Here is an 18293-nt window from a genome sequence, read left to right on the forward strand (position 1 = left end):
GGATGGGTTAGACACCACATGAAACCTCATTAACCATGGAATGTGGATAGAGGTCCAAACCTGAATAAGTACAGAATGTTCCACCTCACATAGGCTTAAGACTATAACAACAACATTGCATGCCAAGCAAGCATACAGCGAGGTACTTGATTCAGGACAGCAAAATGCCAGTAATTAAATAAAAGAATAACACTGTTCTCTTCCTAACAGGATATCTACAATCTTCACTGGCAGTTGAGAAACTGAACCGTGCAGCATTTTACTTCTGAAGTAGTGTTTTGATTAACTACATAATTTTGCTTTGCTTCTGCCAATTGAAGGATTGATCTCAAATCACATTCCAGAAAATTATCAATTGATAATATGTTAATTATTAGGGTGAAAACACTGGCTTACTAATCCTCTTAAAACAACTAAAAAAGGAACACAGGAATTTGAGTAGTCCATTCAGCCTGTCAAGTCTGCTGTTCTATTCAATTAAATCATGGCAGATGATTTATTTCAATGACATTTTCCCACATTATTGCTATACCTTTGATGTCATTAGTCTCCATAAATATATCCATTTCTATCTTGAACATGATCAATGATAGGGCTTTCAGTGCCCATTGGGGTAGAGAATTCCTGAGATGTATCACCATCTTAGTGAAGTAATTTCTCATCTCAGCCTTCAATAGCCTACCCCTCATTCTGAGATAAAAGTACCTGGTTCTAGACTCCCTATTAAGAAAAACCTTCCTATCTACATCCAACCCCTGTCATGCCCTAAGCACTTTGTACACCTCAATGAGATCACCATTCATTCTTTGAAGCTGTAGAGAATACATTCCCAGTTTTCTCAATTTCTCCCCACAAGATAATCTGGTCATTCCAAGGATTATTCTGAATTTCCTTTGCACTTCCTCTTTGGCAAGTGTAACCACTTTAGATCAAGATCAAAATTGCACACAATACTCTAGCTGCAATTTCACCAAAGTTCTATACAATTCCAGCAAGGCATCGTTACACCTCTATCCAAACCCTTTTGCAATGAAGGTCAACATGCTATTTGCGTTCCTTATTGATTGTTGCATGTGCATTCTAGCTTTTACTGACTCATTAACAGGGATACCCAAGACAAAGAACAAAGTGAACAAAGAACGATACAACACAGGAACATGCCAGCAAGCTTGCACCCACACATAAATGCCTTTTTAAACTGAAAACCTCTTGCCTCATGTTCCTCTGTTCCCTGCCTGTTCATGTATCAGTCAATACATCTCTTAAATGTTACTATTGTAGTATCTGTTTCTAACACCATCTCTGGCAGTGCATTTCCAGGTACTTACCATCCGCTGTAGAAAGAAAAGTGTCTACCACATCTCCTTGCAATTTTCCACTTTTATCTTAAACATATACCCCCTTAGTAATTGACAATTCTCCACTGGGAAAAAACCTCTATCTATTCTATCCATGCCTCTCAATTTTGTAAGCTTTTAAATCTCTCCTCCTAACTAATACCCTACAAACCAGGCAACATTCTGATAAAAACATCCCTGTATATTCTCTAACATCCTTCTAGTAGTGTCGCAACCAGAACAATGCAATACTCCGAATGTTTCGTACAGCAGCAAGATGACTTGACAATTTTTACACTATGGAATGACTGATGAAGGCACATATGTCATACAACTTCTTCACCCCATTATTGACTTGTGTTTCCACTTTTAGGGAACTGTGGACTTGTAGGCCTATATCACTCTGTATGTCGATGCTTCCAAGGGTTCTGCCATTTACTGCATACTTCCCTCTTGCATTAGACCTTCCAAAGTGCATCACCTTGCATTTGTCATTCCATCTGCCATTTCACTACCCAAGTCTCCAGCCTATTTATATCCTCTTATATCCTCTGGCAACTCTCATCACTGTCTACAGCTTCCCTCAGTCTTTGTGTTGGCCACAAACTTACCAATCAGACCTCTGATACTCTCCTCCAAATCATTTATTTATATATTTTACAAATAATAGAGATCCCAGCCGTGATCCCTACAGGACACCACTGGTCACAGTTCTCCAATCAGAAAAACACCCTTTTGATGCTACTCAGTCTTTTATGTCCAAGCCAGTTCTGTATCCATTTTATCAGCTCATCACAGATTTAATACGCCTTCACCTTTGGTATCAGCCTACCATGAGGGACCTTGGCAAAAGCCTTGCTAAAATCCATAAAGACAACATCTGCCACTCTGCCCTCAATCATCTATCACTTCCTCAAAAGGCATGACCTCCTCACACAAAGCCATGCTGCCTATCACTACTAAGTCCATATTTTTCCAAACATAAGCAAAGCCTGTCCCTGAGAAACTTCTCCAATAAATTCCTTGCCACTGACATAAGGCTCACCGGCCTGTAATTTCCCAGATTATCCCAGTTGCCCTTCTTAAACAAAGAAACATTGGCTATTCTCCAGGCCCCGGGGCCTCTCTTCTGACTAAAGAGGATACAAAGATTTTGTACAAGGCCCCAGCAATTTCCTCCCTCTCCATTCTGGGATTGATCCCATCAGGTCCTAGAAGTTTGTCTACCTTAATGCTTTTTCAAAACACCAAACACCTATTTTATATTGACATGCTCTACATTATTTACATCCCCATCTCTAGCCTCAATATCCACCATGTCCTTCTCCTTTGTGAATACTGATGCATAGTATTTGTTGAGGACCTCACCCACTTCATCCAGCTCCACACACAAATTCCCTGCTCCTCAATATTTACGAAATATCCTGCCTGATTCTCTATCAAAAGGGGATAACTGCATACTTATTCAAATTAAATGCCTTCTGCCATATTCTTGCCCACTCACTCAGCCTAGCCAGTTCCACTTGAAGACTTTTTGCATCTTCCTCACAAGTTACACTCCCAACTAGATCATCTGCAAATTTGAAAATATTACAACTGGTCCCCACATCCATATCTTACATGTAACTTGCCACAGCTGTGACCCTAGCACTGATCCACAAGTAAGAGCTAGTGAACTTGAATTATTTAGTTTCTCCACCATTTCCTGGTTCTCCAGCATAAAGTCATCCACTTTTGAAAGTTTGAGTGATTACCTTTTTTTTTTTAAAAGATGTGTTCCATCACTGTCACAGAGGTAAAATCCTGCAAATTCCTTCCTGTGGTGTATCTATGATACATGGACCACGTTGGTTCAAGTCAGTTGCTTGACACCATCTTCTTGAGGGCAATTAGGGATTAGCGACATTCACATCCCATTAAAAGTAGGTTTGAGCATCTTAAGGTTACAGTGTTAAGCAGCCTGTGCTTCACATCAGCTTATCCATGCTCTGCCCCATATGAAAAGATGATCACTGGATCATCAACCTAGTTTCCAATCAACAAAAGTTTCCGATTTTGATTGGTACCATTTTGAAAAGTGCTGATTGGAGCACAAGGCAGACATCATAGTACAGCAAAGGTGATAGGGTAGAGGGTTAATTATCACAAGGTAGACAAATTAGCATAAGGCAAGGAGTGAGTTGATAACTGTCATATCAATTGAAAAGTTATACAAAGAAAATGCCACGTAAAGTGCAGATTAGCAGCAAGAAGCTGTAAAGTTTACGTACCCACTAATTCCACTTCAAAAGAATAATCCAATGCCTCTGAAACACTTGAAGCATTCTGACAATGTACAATGCTCTGCGTCAAGTTTTGTTTTTATGAACAAAATCAGGTTGTCAGATCACATAAGAATTCACCAGCGATAAACACCCTATGCCACCAGAGCCTTGGCAGTTCTGAAAACCTGATTCAAGACTGGCACTGGCAGGGTCTCAAATTGCATGAAACTCCCCAGCTGCAGGTTGTGGTGTTTATTCACGTGAATGCATGTTCAGCAGGGCCCCATATGGTCTTGTAAGTAATACAGTCATTTAGTGTGCTCCTGAAAATGTGCCCCTGATTGAGAGCATCAATGGCTGCATGCAGCCTGTACTTGTTTTGTGCAATGCCCTTTTAAGAATAAGGTGAACTGAGAAGAAGTCTGAAAGAGGGGCTCATTCAATCTCTGATTACAACATCATTAGGTTCCAAGAATCCCCATGTGACCTGAAGTTGAATGGGTTAAAGGGCCAAGGGTAAATAAAACACTAATTGCAGAGGGATTGGGACAGCCAGGTTTTTTTTTTCTGTTTACCAAGTCAGATCACACTGAATTTGTGAAAAGAGGAGACAAGTAAACCTTTCTTCAAATGGAAGTTTGCTGTATGACAGTTCTGAACAGAAACTAGCTTATCTGGAAGTAGAACAGAGACTGTGTTTTCGCACTCATAGAAGTCTGAAATAGCAGTGTGCTGAAGACAAGAAGGGCAAGGGATTATGGATTGGACAAGACCATTACTGCTATTTCGGTGTTGCTGGAGCCCACAAGGCCATTAAAAGAGGTCACAGAGATTTTGGGAATTCATTGTAATCAGAAATATCGCACCTGAGGGGATATTGGCAGACATGTACTTAGTCAATGAAGCAGGGCATAGATGGGATATGGTTGCTGGTGAGTGCGATTTAAGGATCAAAATGATTGAGCAGGAGGTGAGACACCCTAAACAGCACAGAAAAAATTGCAAAGACTGCAAGATCGCACATGGCCTCACACTTGCGTGGGAAGTAATGTAAGTGCTTACAACTCCATGAGATGTAGCTTTCTTGTGAAGCAATTCAACTATGGGAACATTTGGTCAATGTTGACTTAGAGAGTTTCCTGGACCCTGTTAATACTGAGGAATGTTAACTGCCAGGTCAAGCTCAGAGAGGAATGCTAGAACATAGGAACTGGGATAAACAGAGACAAGTGGTGAAAGCACCACAACTCACCAAGACTCCTGCAGAAACAGAAATAAGTAAGAAATATCTGTTATAAATGCAACCTTTAAGAAAAACAGGAGCTATCTCCATCTGTTAAAATTTTAACTATGTGCAAGCTTAAGAGCAGTTTGTATTTTAGAAGATTAAGGTACTTTATCAAGTAACTTCATATGTTCTGCCTAATTATAGTCAATGCAGGACACTAAGGACTGCAGAGGCACTTGCGTTTGACAGAAAATAAAATATCACTGGGGGCTGGTGTCAGCACTACATTTTAGAATGCTTTAAAGAATAGTTGCTTGTTTTCAAAATGTAGCAAACATATGTGCTTTGCTTCTGTGAATTTAAAAGGTGAGCCCTGTAATGCAGTTGTAGCTAAATAGTTCTTTTGGCTTCTGCCATAATTTGGACATCTACCATTATTTCAAATTTAAATAACTTTCTACACATTTCTATATTTCTACATTTCTATTGCTTTCTATATGAGTGTAAGGTATAAAGTAGCCTAATTCAGAGATTGTAAGGCTAAGACCTGGCACGTACCATGTTACACCTTTGAATTTGTTCCAAGTGCTTACAGTAACTATGAAAGACACACAAGCAACATATTGAGAAGTCTCATCGTAAATGAAACTTCCACAGGCCAAATGTGTGTCACTTAGGGGTTGGGGTGATAAGTCTAAAAATACAAATACAAAAATACAAAAAAGTTTTTACCAGGATGTTGCCTGGTATGGAAGGAAGATCGTATGAGGAAAGACTGAGACACTTGGGGCTGTTTTCATTAGAGAAAAGAAGGTTTAGGGGTGACTTGATTGAGGTGTACAAGATGATTAGGGGGTTAGATAGGGTTGACAGTGTGAACCTTTTCCCGCGTATGGAGTCGGGTATTACAAGGGGGCATAGCTTTAAATTAAGGGGGGGTAGATATAGGACTGAAGTTAGGGGTAGGTTCTTCACTCAGTGAGTCGTAAGTTCATGGAATGCTCTGCCAGCAGCAGTGGTGGACTCTCCCTCTTTATGGGCATTTAAGCGGGCATTGGATAGGTATATGGAGGATAGTGGGTTAGTATAGGTTAGGTGGGCTTGGATCGGCGCAACATCGAGGGCCAAAGGGCCTGTACTGCGCTGTATTCTTCTATGTTCTATGTTCTATGTTCTACAATAAAGATTTGCCATTACACTGTACTGTGAGCTCCAATAAACAAATACCAAAAATACTTGAGACACCCTGTTATCTTAGGAGCAAACCAGAAAACTATGAGAGGGGTTATTTCATGGAAAACTGACATCTTAGGAAGCAACTTGGAGATAACAGCGTCGACAGTAAATGACCTTCTTCCTCAAGAAACCAATAAGAGATCACACACTACTGAACCAAGCAGAAACTGACTGACGAACCAATCAGAGCTCAGGAACATACATACGGCTGTCTCACAAAAAAAGTTTAATAAGCACAAGCCTTCAGCAGCCAAGAAAATCCATGTAAGAGGACTACAAAAACAGTAAGCAGCACAGCAAAAAAAAACAGCACCATAGTTAGCTTGAAGTCATGAGTCACTATTCCAAAGCAAAATGGACAATTTCCACTGCCACATATTGTGTTCGCACTAACAACTTAATAAATTTGGTGAAGCTTGTGACAACATTCTTGTACCCATGTCATCCATAGCCAGGCTGAACTGAGGGCCTTAAAGCTTAAAAAGTTAAATCTAACAGATCTGTTCATCAAGGGCACAAAGTCTACTTGCTTTAGCTAGTATACCCCTGGAGGTGATTGATTTAATAGCTATTGCTGAAAATCCAAATAGCCAGTACAGATTCTTCTGACACTACTTCAATTTATGAGATCACACTCTTTAATCACTCCCAAGTATATATTATTCTAAATAGTATGTAATGTGCTTTATGATAAATAAGGGCAGCTGGTAGCAAAGTGGCATTGTCATTAGACAATAATCCAGAGACCTAGGCTAACGTTCTGAAAACTGGTTCGAATTCCACCATCTATTTGAATCAAATAAGACATCTGGTATTAAAAGTGAGCCTAACGGTGACCAAGTAATTCGTAATATCATTTAGGAAAAGAAATGTATCACCTTTACCTGATCTGGCCTACATGTGATTCCAGACCCACAAAACACTGGTTGACTCTTAAATGCCCTCTGAAGTGGCCCTAGCAAGCCAATCAATTCAGTTAACAATTAGGGATGGGCAATAAATGCTGGTCCCAGCCAGCATATCCAATGAATACAAAAAAACTATATTTCTTCCCCAACAAGATCAATAATCACTGCTTTTATCTTGTAGGACCTTGCTGTGATCCAACTGGCCACTTAATTTGTGTATAGGCATTAAATAATGCAATTACTGCACTAAATGTAAAGAAATTGGGAACATCCTTAACATATGGAAAGAGCCAATCAGGAAATTCTGGTAATTCCAGTATGTCAGATTTAAATGCTGTGGCTGTAATGGTTTGTTATATAAAAGGGCAACAAATCTTAGGTATGCTTTTGAAACTTTTATAACCAGCCAGTGAAGGCTGGAATAGACTTGATCTGCCAAATGGTCTCTTTCTGCACCATAATGTAAAGGCCTCATCTTTTTTCTTTCTTTTTTGATTGTGGACTAAAATAGATGGGTTTAGCTTTAAAAGACCAAAGGAGTTAGTGCAGCAATTGCCACCCATCCAAAACAAGTTACTGGAATTCATTATGAGCTGTGTTTACACTGTTGCCTTACCAGCAGTGGAGAAGGAGAAATTAGACATCATGTGTGCCCATGGAAAGAAAGAGATTTGGCCAGGAACAGACTGCTGACTGGTTTGTGCAACTGTGATCAGTGGCAGATACCAGAGATCAATAGCCTGGCAACAACTGATTGTTATTTATGCATGCCCACTACTCAGCTGCCCAGAAACAGAGTGCCAAGATTCACCAAATAGGGAGCAGGGTCTTTCTCTCTCTGCAAAGTAATTTGAGCCTGGATCAGTTAGTTGTTGTCTACCAACATTTGCTTTCAGCTGTTGCCTCCAAACAATGACTGAAACTGAACAATTAGTGTGCCAGTCCAGAGTGTTTGACTAGAAACTGTAAAGGAAGGCGGACTGACAAGAGAAGGTCTTCGGAAGAAAAACAGAGACTGCATCAAAGGACTGAAGCTACTGAACGGTGATTCCAAAGAGCTCTTTTAACCCCTCTACCCATAACAATGTTTTTTGTTTGTCTCGAAGGAGGTCAGTCAGCTCAGTTTACTGGACAGTTGGTTTGTAATGCAGAATGACACCAATGACATGGGTTTAAATCTCATATGGCTGAGGTCACCATACACACAAGCACACACTTCTCTTCCTCTCTCTCCCCAATGCTGTGTGAATGTGTAGAGGCTTTAAAAGGGGTTAGAGTTTCAACTGGTAAAGTTTTATGTTCATAATTCAAATAGCTTTGCTTATCTGTCACTGAAAAACTTGTTTTTGTACACTGCAGTTCTTGTTAAGTACAGGAGCCTGGTTTTTTTGCTCTGAAGTAATGTTTTCTGTTAATCTGATTGAATCAGACAGGTAGATGGGGAACCTTGCAAACTTTGATTAAAACATTACATTTTGTGGCAACCCCAAGAGGAGTGGGACTTGAGAATCAGTGCATGTTCTCAAGTGGGTTGTGACAATAATAAATTGTATGAGCAAGGAAACGTGTGCTCTGATGAACTAGCCAGCAGTGTAAGAGTTAAGGTTTATAAACATCAGCATGGTAGCACAGATGTTTGCTTTCCGCCCTCTCCAACACTCAAGTCTGCCTGCCACATCTGAGATCTGTCTACATTAAACCACATCAATGGACATGGTACTTTGCAGTGGGAAAGGGACTGACAGGGGGTCAGATCAAATCCTTTTAACTTTTTTTTGCTGGTCGGCGGGCAGAGGGAAAAGCCTGAATTGCAAAATTACAGTCATAAAGTCCCACAGACAGCAGGCTTGTGGTATTCTCAGCAGCAGCGGTATTCTCTTCTCATGGGTTCCAGGAATAGATGGAGGACAAATGGAAAACAAGCTCATCTTTTATAAGCTCTTTAATGGGAGATTGGTAACACACTGGGCGGGGGGGGGGGGGGGGGGGGGGGGGGGGGGAGGTATTGAATTAATTGTCTCAAGGTGACTGCATTATGAAAGCAGACAATGAGATGCGGAATTCTTCAATTTGTGAGAAATATTAGACAAGCTCTGACAACTGGCAGTTTAAGAATCAAGCAACATTATTCAAAAACTGAAAATTGGGCTCCTCCCTACACATAACGCGGTGGCTCATTGGTTAGCACTGCTACCTCACTGCGCCAGGGACCCAGGTTCAATTCCCACCTCGGGTGACTGTCTGTCTGGAGTTTGCACATTCTCCCAGTGCCTGCGTGGGTTTCCTCCGGGTGCTCCGGTTTCCTCCCACAATCCAAAGACGTGCAGCTTAGGTGAATTGGCCATGCTAAATTGCCCATAGTATTAGGTACATTAGTCAGGGGTAAATGCAGGGGAATAGGTCTGGGTGGGTTACTCTTCAGAGGGTCAGTGTGGACTCGTTGTGCCGAAGGGCTTGTTTCCGTACTGTAGGAAATCTAATAACTACCAAGTTACCCAATTAGAAATATTTTTCCTGGTTTATTAATAAAGCTTCACTGTGGGATGTTACTTCATTTAGTACAACAAAGCAACAAGATAAAGGCAGAGTGGACAATTAATATTGCAATCAAGGGAAAAAGAAAAACTGGAGAGGTTAGGGTAGAAGACAAGTTTTTTTGGAAAGCAAGGAAAGAACTGGACAGAGAATTTCAGAGGGCAGAAGTGAACAAACAGCCACTAACATAGCAAAGCAAAGTAGTGCCCTTGTGCAATTTAATGCAAGAAGAGTGAGGGCCTGTCAGGGGATACAAGGCACAAAGGCAATCACTAGAATGAAATGAGGCCATGTGGAGATTTGAAAACACAAACCAAAAAGATTTACACTTTTTCTTACATGCATTTTCAATTGACACTTTCCAAGCACTCCAGTTTAAAATCAGTAAACGTTATGCCAGCTTGGTCATGCAACAAGACAGATCTGGCAAAAATGGTGAGTCCAGTACATAAATCAGGATGACCCAAGTTCTACATTTATCAAAAAAAAAAAAGAGGATAAAAGATCACAGGAGGGGTGACGAGGAGAGGGATAGGAAGATGAGAAGAGGTGGGGAGATAGAGGAAGTGAGGGGAAGCATGAATAAGGGGAGAGTAGAGAAGTAGCAGTATAGTTCCTGTGTAGGAGTCAAAATCTAAAATAGATTCTGCATAAACAGCTTTTTTTACAACTCATTTATCACACATACGCAGTCTGCACAGAGTTAAAACTCTCAACTGATGAAAGATTAAATATTTGACCAGCATAAGTGCAGATTCACGATTTATATTAAAAAACGTCAGGTGTTCAGACAAAGATCTACAGCCAAGTTCAAAGGAGTATAACATAACTGTGGCAAAACTGAAATACAAATGACTAGTTTTTTAAAAACAAGATAAATGACAACTAACATTTCAGTTACTGCCAAGATAAACACTCCAGCCCTTGATGTCTGTAAACGCCATTGCCACAATCTTGAATGTTACAGGACTGTCACTAAGAATGCCTTTGAAGTTCATTCTATGACAACATCCAGATCAATGGACAAATAAACTGTTCTTCAACAGCAAATGAGCGGAATGGCAATGTTGAACTTGTTTTTAAATTAATGAGGCAGTAAATAAGTCAAATTGAAGCAAGACAACTTTTGTAGTTTAGTGATTGCATTGCATTTACGTTCAAGGTGTAAATGAGAACATAACATAATAAACTATTAAAACAGATTTTCAAGGGAGTAACATGTGGGATGAATTGCTGAATGAAAAAGGTAAAAGTGACACGAACTAGGCAAGGAGAAGAACGTAGCTAGAAAAGTTTAAAGTTTTAACCATTAAAAACAGTACACAAAACAGGAAAGTCAACATGACGACAAAATAGTCATAGAACATAGAACATTACAACACAGTACAGGCCCTTCAGCCCTTGATGTTACACTGATCTGTGAAACCAATCTGAAACCCACCTAACCTACACTATTCTATTCTCGTCCATATATCTGTCCAATGACCATTTAAATGCCCTTAAATTTGGCAAGTCTACTACTGTTGCAGGCAGTGTATTCCATGCCCCTACTACTCTGAGGAAAGACACTACTTCTGACATATGTCCTATATCTATCATCCCTCAATTTAAAGCTATGTCCTCTCGTGCTAGCTATCACCATCTGAGGGAAAAGGCTCTCACTGTCCAACCTATCTAATCCTCTGATTATCTTGTATGTCTCAATATCTTAGATGTCTTAATTAACATCTCAACCTTATTGTCTCTATCAAAAACAGCCTCAGTTCCCTCAGCCTTTCCTCGTAAGACCTTCCCTCTATACCAAGCAACATCATGGTAAACCTCCTCCGAACCCTTTCCAAAGGTTCCACATTCTTCCTATAAAATGTGACCATACAGTACACAATATTCCAAATGTAGCTGCATCAGAGTTTTGTACAGCTGCATTATGTAACACTTGAGGAGTCAATAAAATGCTGAAACAAACAGTGTTGTTCTGGGGTGGACAAAGTCAGAAGTCACATGACACCTGCTTATAGTCCAACAGGTTTATTTGAAATCATAAGCTTTCAAGAGCACTGTTCCTTCGTTAGGTGAAGTGGCTCTTCACTTGACAATGGGGCAGCACTCTGAAGGAGAAAGTGAGGGCTGCAGATGCTGAAGATCAGAGCTGAAAATGTGTTGCTGGAAAAGCGCAGGTCAGGCAGCATCCAAGGAACAGGAGAATCGAAAACCTCATTCCTCATTCCTGAAGAAGGGCTTATGCCCGAAACATCGATTCTCCTGTTCCTTGGATGCTGCCTGACCTGCTGCGCTTTTCCAGCAACACATTTTCGGCAGCACTCTGAAACCTTGTGATTTCAAATAAACATATTGGTCTATAACCTGGTGTCATAGGACTTCTGACCTGAAGCCTACAGAAAGGGAGCAGGAGAGAGAGAGAACTGCATCAAACAGAAGACTGCCAAGAAATTGCTGTGAGGCACAAAGGTGGAGCAAAAACAAAACAGGACCATTTAGAAATGCAAGTTGGGAGATGGCAACTAGGAATGCGAAGTGGTGAGATTGTTAAAACATTTTACAAGTTACAAAACAATTGAAAAAAAGTGGAATATAGCACCTTATTGTATCAGAGAGAAATAACTCAAGCACTACATGTTGCGCAGTACCCATTAACTAACGCTGGCAAATGTGGCAAGCAGCAACATGATGATTTGTGTTGGTTGTTCAGGATGGAAATATTGTCATAGAACTGTTTTGGGACTTTGAAATGTCCACCTCATCAGGCAGAAAAAGCCTTGATTTAGTGTCTCATTTAAATGACACTACTTTGAACAATGCAGCATTGCTTTATCAATGTGCTGAAATTCCAACTGCTGGTCCTAATTATCCTCGAAGGACGTTTGCCTCCCTATTGCTAATAGATTGCAACCATGCTGGTCAAACAAAAGCCAAGAGGCATAGACGTTTTTGTACAGGGAAGTTATTGATTATACCAGGCCAGCAATTCTTTCATCCAGTCCCAACTGTTCCCTCTTTTATACCCAGACATCATTTAGTCAATTAACATCCGTTACCTGTTCCCTTTCTAAACATATTTACTCTTTCTCTTCATATTTTTATATCTGCAAACAATCCCGAAAACAAAACTGCAGAAATAACGTCTTTTCATATCCTATAGCTTACATTATAATGCAACCCAAATTTCTATATCCCCCATTCTTTCTTTAAAGATAATAACATTTTCAATTATAAAGGGATCTATAATACAGGATATCCCTCTTTGACAAAACTTAATTATTTCCTTGGGCAAGCAATCCTTTTTGCAGATGAATTTCACAATTAGCAAAACAAAAGGAATCGATAAAACTTAAGAAATTTTTTCCCAACATTTTCTTCACTCTTGCAAGGTCAATTCCCACCCTATTCTCATTTGACCTTTTGTCAAATGAACATTTTCCCCAAAGAGAATGATTATCCATAAAATATTCAATGGAATTTTTTTAAAAATCAGGTTATCCATTGTACAGGATTTCCTTTAGAACACTGACATGTAAAATGTGACCAGAATGGTAGCCTACCTGTGCGTTGTCTTTGTTCTTAGCAAATTACAACTCAATTCACCTAATTTTGTTCTGAACTATTACAAGATCTCCAGCTCTTACAATCAGAGTTCCTTTCACAAGCCAATGATCTTTCCAGAGGGCAGTGGTCACATATAAATCAACTTTCAGAACACATACTGTTTATTCTGGCCTTCCACATCTTTGGCAAATATGTGAATATTACTTTTTGACCTTCATCATGCATATTATATCAATGTTTGTACTTTCCCAGTGGCTTTCCTTGCTCTTCCTTTAATGGTGGCAGTCGCCACTCACTGGTCCCTTCTGACACATTTACAGAATCATAGATAAGTAGCCTTATGGGTACATTAATATCAATCTGTACATCCTCAGTCAGTCCCTCATCTGCCATAATTTGCTTCTCATAACTGTCTAACATTTTGTTCCCGTTCTGAAAATGTCACAATCAATTGTAAGGAATGCATCCTAACCGTCCATTTGCCATCTTGTAAAATGACTGTTTCTCCATTACTGTTTCTCTATAACCGTACCGTGACGTCCCCACTCTTCCTGCTTTTCACTCCTGCAATATACAGTGTCCCAGGTTAAGATTATTTGAATGGTCTTAGACAATGCTGTAAGACTTGCTGAAATTTCTCAGAAACCTTAGCTTTAACGAACATGCTCCTCCCTGCTCTCAGGCCATTTAAGTGTACAGAAAAAGTGGAATAATTTCAGTCCCTTCCAACCTGGCAGATAATCACTCAACACTGAAGCATTTTTTTGGATTGCTCCCAAAAACTAATTGATAGGGACTATAGTTCCAACTATTTGCAGTGAATTATTTTTATGGACTGCTCACACCAGGACAGATGTTAGTTTATACCTGGATTGATCTGCTAGATTTTATGAAGTATCACATCTATTAATGCATGATTTCTTTCACAAATTCCAACACTAAATGGAGTTCATATGGCTGTGTTCATTATAGCAATATTTATATTTTCTCACACAAATTAATTTCTAGTAATGTCTCCCCCATTGTCATTGAGGAATTTAGCTGTTACCATTAATTCAGTCCCTATCTCCATTATTTTATCGACAATCACCTTTTTCTTTACTGTGAGTCTACTCAAATGAATATAAGAATGCAAGAACTCTGAGCAGGAGCAAGCAAAGCAGCCTCTTGAGCATACCCTATCATTTGATATGATCATGGTTGATCGCATCTCGGCCTCAACTTGACTTTCCTGCCAAGTCTCCATAAGCCCTCAACCCATTACTGATGAACAATCTGTCCCTCTTCCTTGAATCTTCTGTGTCCGAGCACCCACCACACTCAGGGAATGAATTCCACAAATTCATTACCCTTTGAGAGAAGTAATTTCTCCTCATCCATTTTAAATCTGCTACCTCCTTATCGCAGAACCATGACGTCTCGTTCTAGATTGCCCTATAGGAAGCATCCTTCTTACATCTATTTTGTCAATACCCTTTAGGATCTCATATCAATTTGATCTCCTCTCATTCTTTTAAATTCCAGAGAGTGCAGTTTCTAAGCTGCTCAATCTTTTTTTTTTAAAAAAAGACAAACCCTTCATCTCTGGAATCAGTCTAGTGAACCACCTATGAACTACTATAGTATACATTAGTGGTCATTAAAGATTCATTATGAAGAAAGGCAGCAAGTTCTAATGATATCTCAGGCCAATACTTAATACCCTGCAACAGGTGTAAACAAAAATGCAATATTTTATTTATTTGGGGAACATTGATGTGCACAAGATCATTTCCTACAAAACAACCAGAAATGCATTATATGTGACAATGCTTCATGAGAAATATAATGAAGTTTTATGTATATTCATCTCCTTTTATACTTTCTCAGTACATGTTTAAAATGCACAGCTTTTGATTCTGACCCTAGCGTTAAAAGGGAATACAAGTTCTTATCGACATTACAAGAACCCTGGTGGATGAAGGCTCCGGTTATCACTGCACACATATTGCAATGCCTGAGCCAGAAGGCTAAAATATCAGAGTTTAAACAAGCCATGTGGGAAGCCATGTATTGATAGCACAAAAATAGGATCAGTTTCAAAGGATTTGTGTGCATTATTTCAGATCTTTTTTTCCCCCACAACAATCTGTCAAATGTACATAGAACCATGGACTTCATATATTTTATCTTGAAAACGAGAGAAAAGAGTAGGCTTCAAGCTTAGCATAGGTCAATGACCTTCAAGAGCTTTTTCTTCTTTGTCTTTAGATTCCTAGTACGTATTTCCTGGCCAAGTGTGAGAGTGGGAGGCAATGTGCTGCCAGGCCTCTCAATGCTGCTGTGAACAGAGCCACTGGAAATTACACAGGAGTTATCGAAGTTGACTCTCCTTCCGCTTAAGGAAGTATCTTACTCCCACCATACAGCTTCTCCTTTGCCAGTAATGCTTGATGCAAAGCACTTGTTGGATCCAGGACTCAAGGGAGTCAATATGTAGGCACTCCTTCAAAGGACATTGGTTGCCTGCACATTGGACTGTGTATATGTGACACTAAAGAATAGTTTCATTCAGACCTAGTTAATTCAGGAAAAAATATCATTGATAGTTTACAAGAAATTATCGAGTCATACAGCATTGGAACAGACCCTTCGGTCCAATCAGTCCATCCCAAACATAATCCCAAACTAAACTAGACCTACCTTGTTGAAATTGAATGCAAATAAGACGACTATCCTTGTGTACCAAGTCTTCTCAACTTACAAGTATACAGCCATACATGGACGGCTGTTGTTTCAGAAGTGAGTTGACTACCACCAGCTTCTCCTAGGAATGGGGAATAAATACTGGCCTTGCTCGTGATACCCATAAGTGAAGAATAAATATTTTACAAGTTATTACACTCTATTTCACTCTTGCACAGAACAAGAGCAGAAACAGCTGGTCACAGATTTTGCTGGTACTGAGTTTGCACTACTCACTCATCTGCCAAGAGTTCTCTTCATTCCATGTAAAAGCTATGTAGATAAGCAAACCTGAAATGGCACTCACCTCGATCTGCAAACACAGTCAACAGCCAAGGTGCTGAACTAAATTATGTTCACGTCACTTGCAGGGGATTAATAATATACAAAGAAGTTGCCAATTTAAACCATTCATAGATACACCAATAGGTATTCAAAAACTAAAGAAACTGTATGAGAGTTTGGGGGAAAGGAGTTGCTAATCTTTTCAAGGAAACTCAGGTCTCTTATTTCTTCAAGGAAACCACTCAATATGCAATCTCAGGTTTAACAGAAGCTTTGCTTTTTACCTTTCAGAAAGTTGACGGATCTGTGGAATACCCATATACTTGTGAAAATGTTCCAACACGTTCACCACTCCTTGCATGAGGTTAGCCACTTCTCCATATTGTCTGCGACGAGTCATGGCCCTACAGAGGTAAAATATGCTCTCAAAGCCACCAATTCTATGTTCATTTTTATTCCCAAATTATGAATACCATAAACGTGATTCAACTGTTGATCCAAATGTTTGTAGCAACTTGAGAATAGTGTTGGTGATTAAGGTTTCACAATATTACAATGCACTCAAGCATCAGAATTTATACACTGGGTTTCATTTGATCTATTGTCAGGATTACAGTGTTTTAACAAAACGTTTTCCAAGATGTTCTAAAATTAATAATTTTTATTGAGCAAGTTTTTAGATTTTTGCTAACCAAAGATTTTAAGGGATATGAAGCAAAGGTAGGCTTACAAATTGGTTGGTTTACAAATTAGTTAGGACATCATTGAATAACGGAATGGATTGAAGAGTATCAACAACCTATTGCTGTTCTTATACTCCGAACAAAACATTTTTCTTGAGCAAATCATATTACATTTATGAAAGAACCAAGACAAATAATAGATTTGTATGACAGTTATTTCAATAGTGTGAAACCACTGGTGACTCAGTTGCTAGCAGGCACCACTGAATCAAGATTCTGGATTCTACCCAGGAATTACTGCATAAAGATCAAGGTTGACACTCCATTGCAGTGCTGAGGGATAAGAACCAACATTCTCTCTAATCATGCATTTTTAAAAGTTGATGATGAACAGTTTAGCTTTAAACACTACATTGTTAGCAGATAACAACTTTGATGGATACAGTTCCAGATTGCAACATAATTTAAATGATCGAGGGACCCTGATAAGTGCTTTCTGCGAACATGATGATTCATGAAATTTTTGAACAGAAGTCATCTTTAAGAAAAGAGAGGGGGGGGGGGGCATAACAATGCTGTAGCTTCAAGAGATATATTTTGTCCTGTCTTTTCCCAAAGACAGATTTTAAGGCAGAGATGGAGAGCTGGCTAGTGAAGGCCCATAAAGTAAAGTAAACTGCTTGGGAGGCCTTTTTTTAAAAAAGAAAATTGGAACAACAAAAGCAGCCTGTCTGGGTGTGCCCAGCTCTCACAGACCAAGATTTCTAGTTTTTAGTTTTTTTAGCCTTGAGATTCAGCAGCAGTTGCTGTTAAAATATCAACAGGGTTGGAAGCTGCAGTACATATGTCATGGCTGCTACTCAGTTTTCTCTCGATAGTTTTTTTCTCTCTCTCTTCGCTGCTGAACTGCACGTGAGACAATCTGTTTCTGACTGCCTTTTTGTCAAGGGGTTGTATTTATGGGATGTTACTATATTCAAACAGTTCAGTAGTAACAGCTACAAGTATCTATTATTCTGTTAAATTTTCCAATGGAGTTAAGCTATTCTAAATTCTTCTTTCCTTGGTTGTATTTTGACTATAGTGTTTGAAGAAATTGTGTTTTACTTAATGCCGAATAGGTTGAACATGTGAATTGCATCTGAAACACAGCACTTTACATTTGCCTTTAAAATAAGAAAAGTTCGGGTCTAGGCTACCTTCTTCAAATATTTTGAGGGGGCCTCATCTGGTCCATAAGAGGGTCAGAAATTGCATTGTAATTGGTTATGACACACATGGAAAAATTAATTATTCAATATGCACGTCATAGAGTCATGCTTCATGGAAACAGACCCTTCTGTCCAACTTCGTAAAAGATTCACACAACTACCTCACAAAGGAATGGCGTCACATTCTTACTCTTGCTTGCTGAAATGAAATGGAATCTAGTTCCCATTAATTTCAATTTTCCCTCTACTCTTAAGTCCATTTAAATTCACTATTAGTCATTTGACCTAATAACATTTTATCTCTCCCCCAACCTTGAC

General features: G+C 39.4%; 1 protein-coding gene across 1 annotated transcript in view; it reads right to left on the reverse strand.

Annotated features, from left to right (window-relative positions):
- Window positions 1-18293, reverse strand: part of vps53 (VPS53 subunit of GARP complex) — a 235043-nt gene that overhangs the window by 153406 nt on the left and 63344 nt on the right. The window contains exon 7 of the mRNA XM_043718341.2: window positions 16366-16485. Coding sequence (XP_043574276.2) covers window positions 16366-16485 — 120 coding nt within the window. The remainder of the gene's footprint in view (window positions 1-16365; window positions 16486-18293) is intronic.

The sequence above is a fragment of the Chiloscyllium plagiosum genome, unplaced genomic scaffold (assembly GCF_037043375.1).
Source record: "Chiloscyllium plagiosum isolate Xiang-an unplaced genomic scaffold, Cpla_swu_hap1 HiC_scaffold_31, whole genome shotgun sequence".
NCBI classification, from domain to species: domain Eukaryota; kingdom Metazoa; phylum Chordata; class Chondrichthyes; order Orectolobiformes; family Hemiscylliidae; genus Chiloscyllium; species Chiloscyllium plagiosum.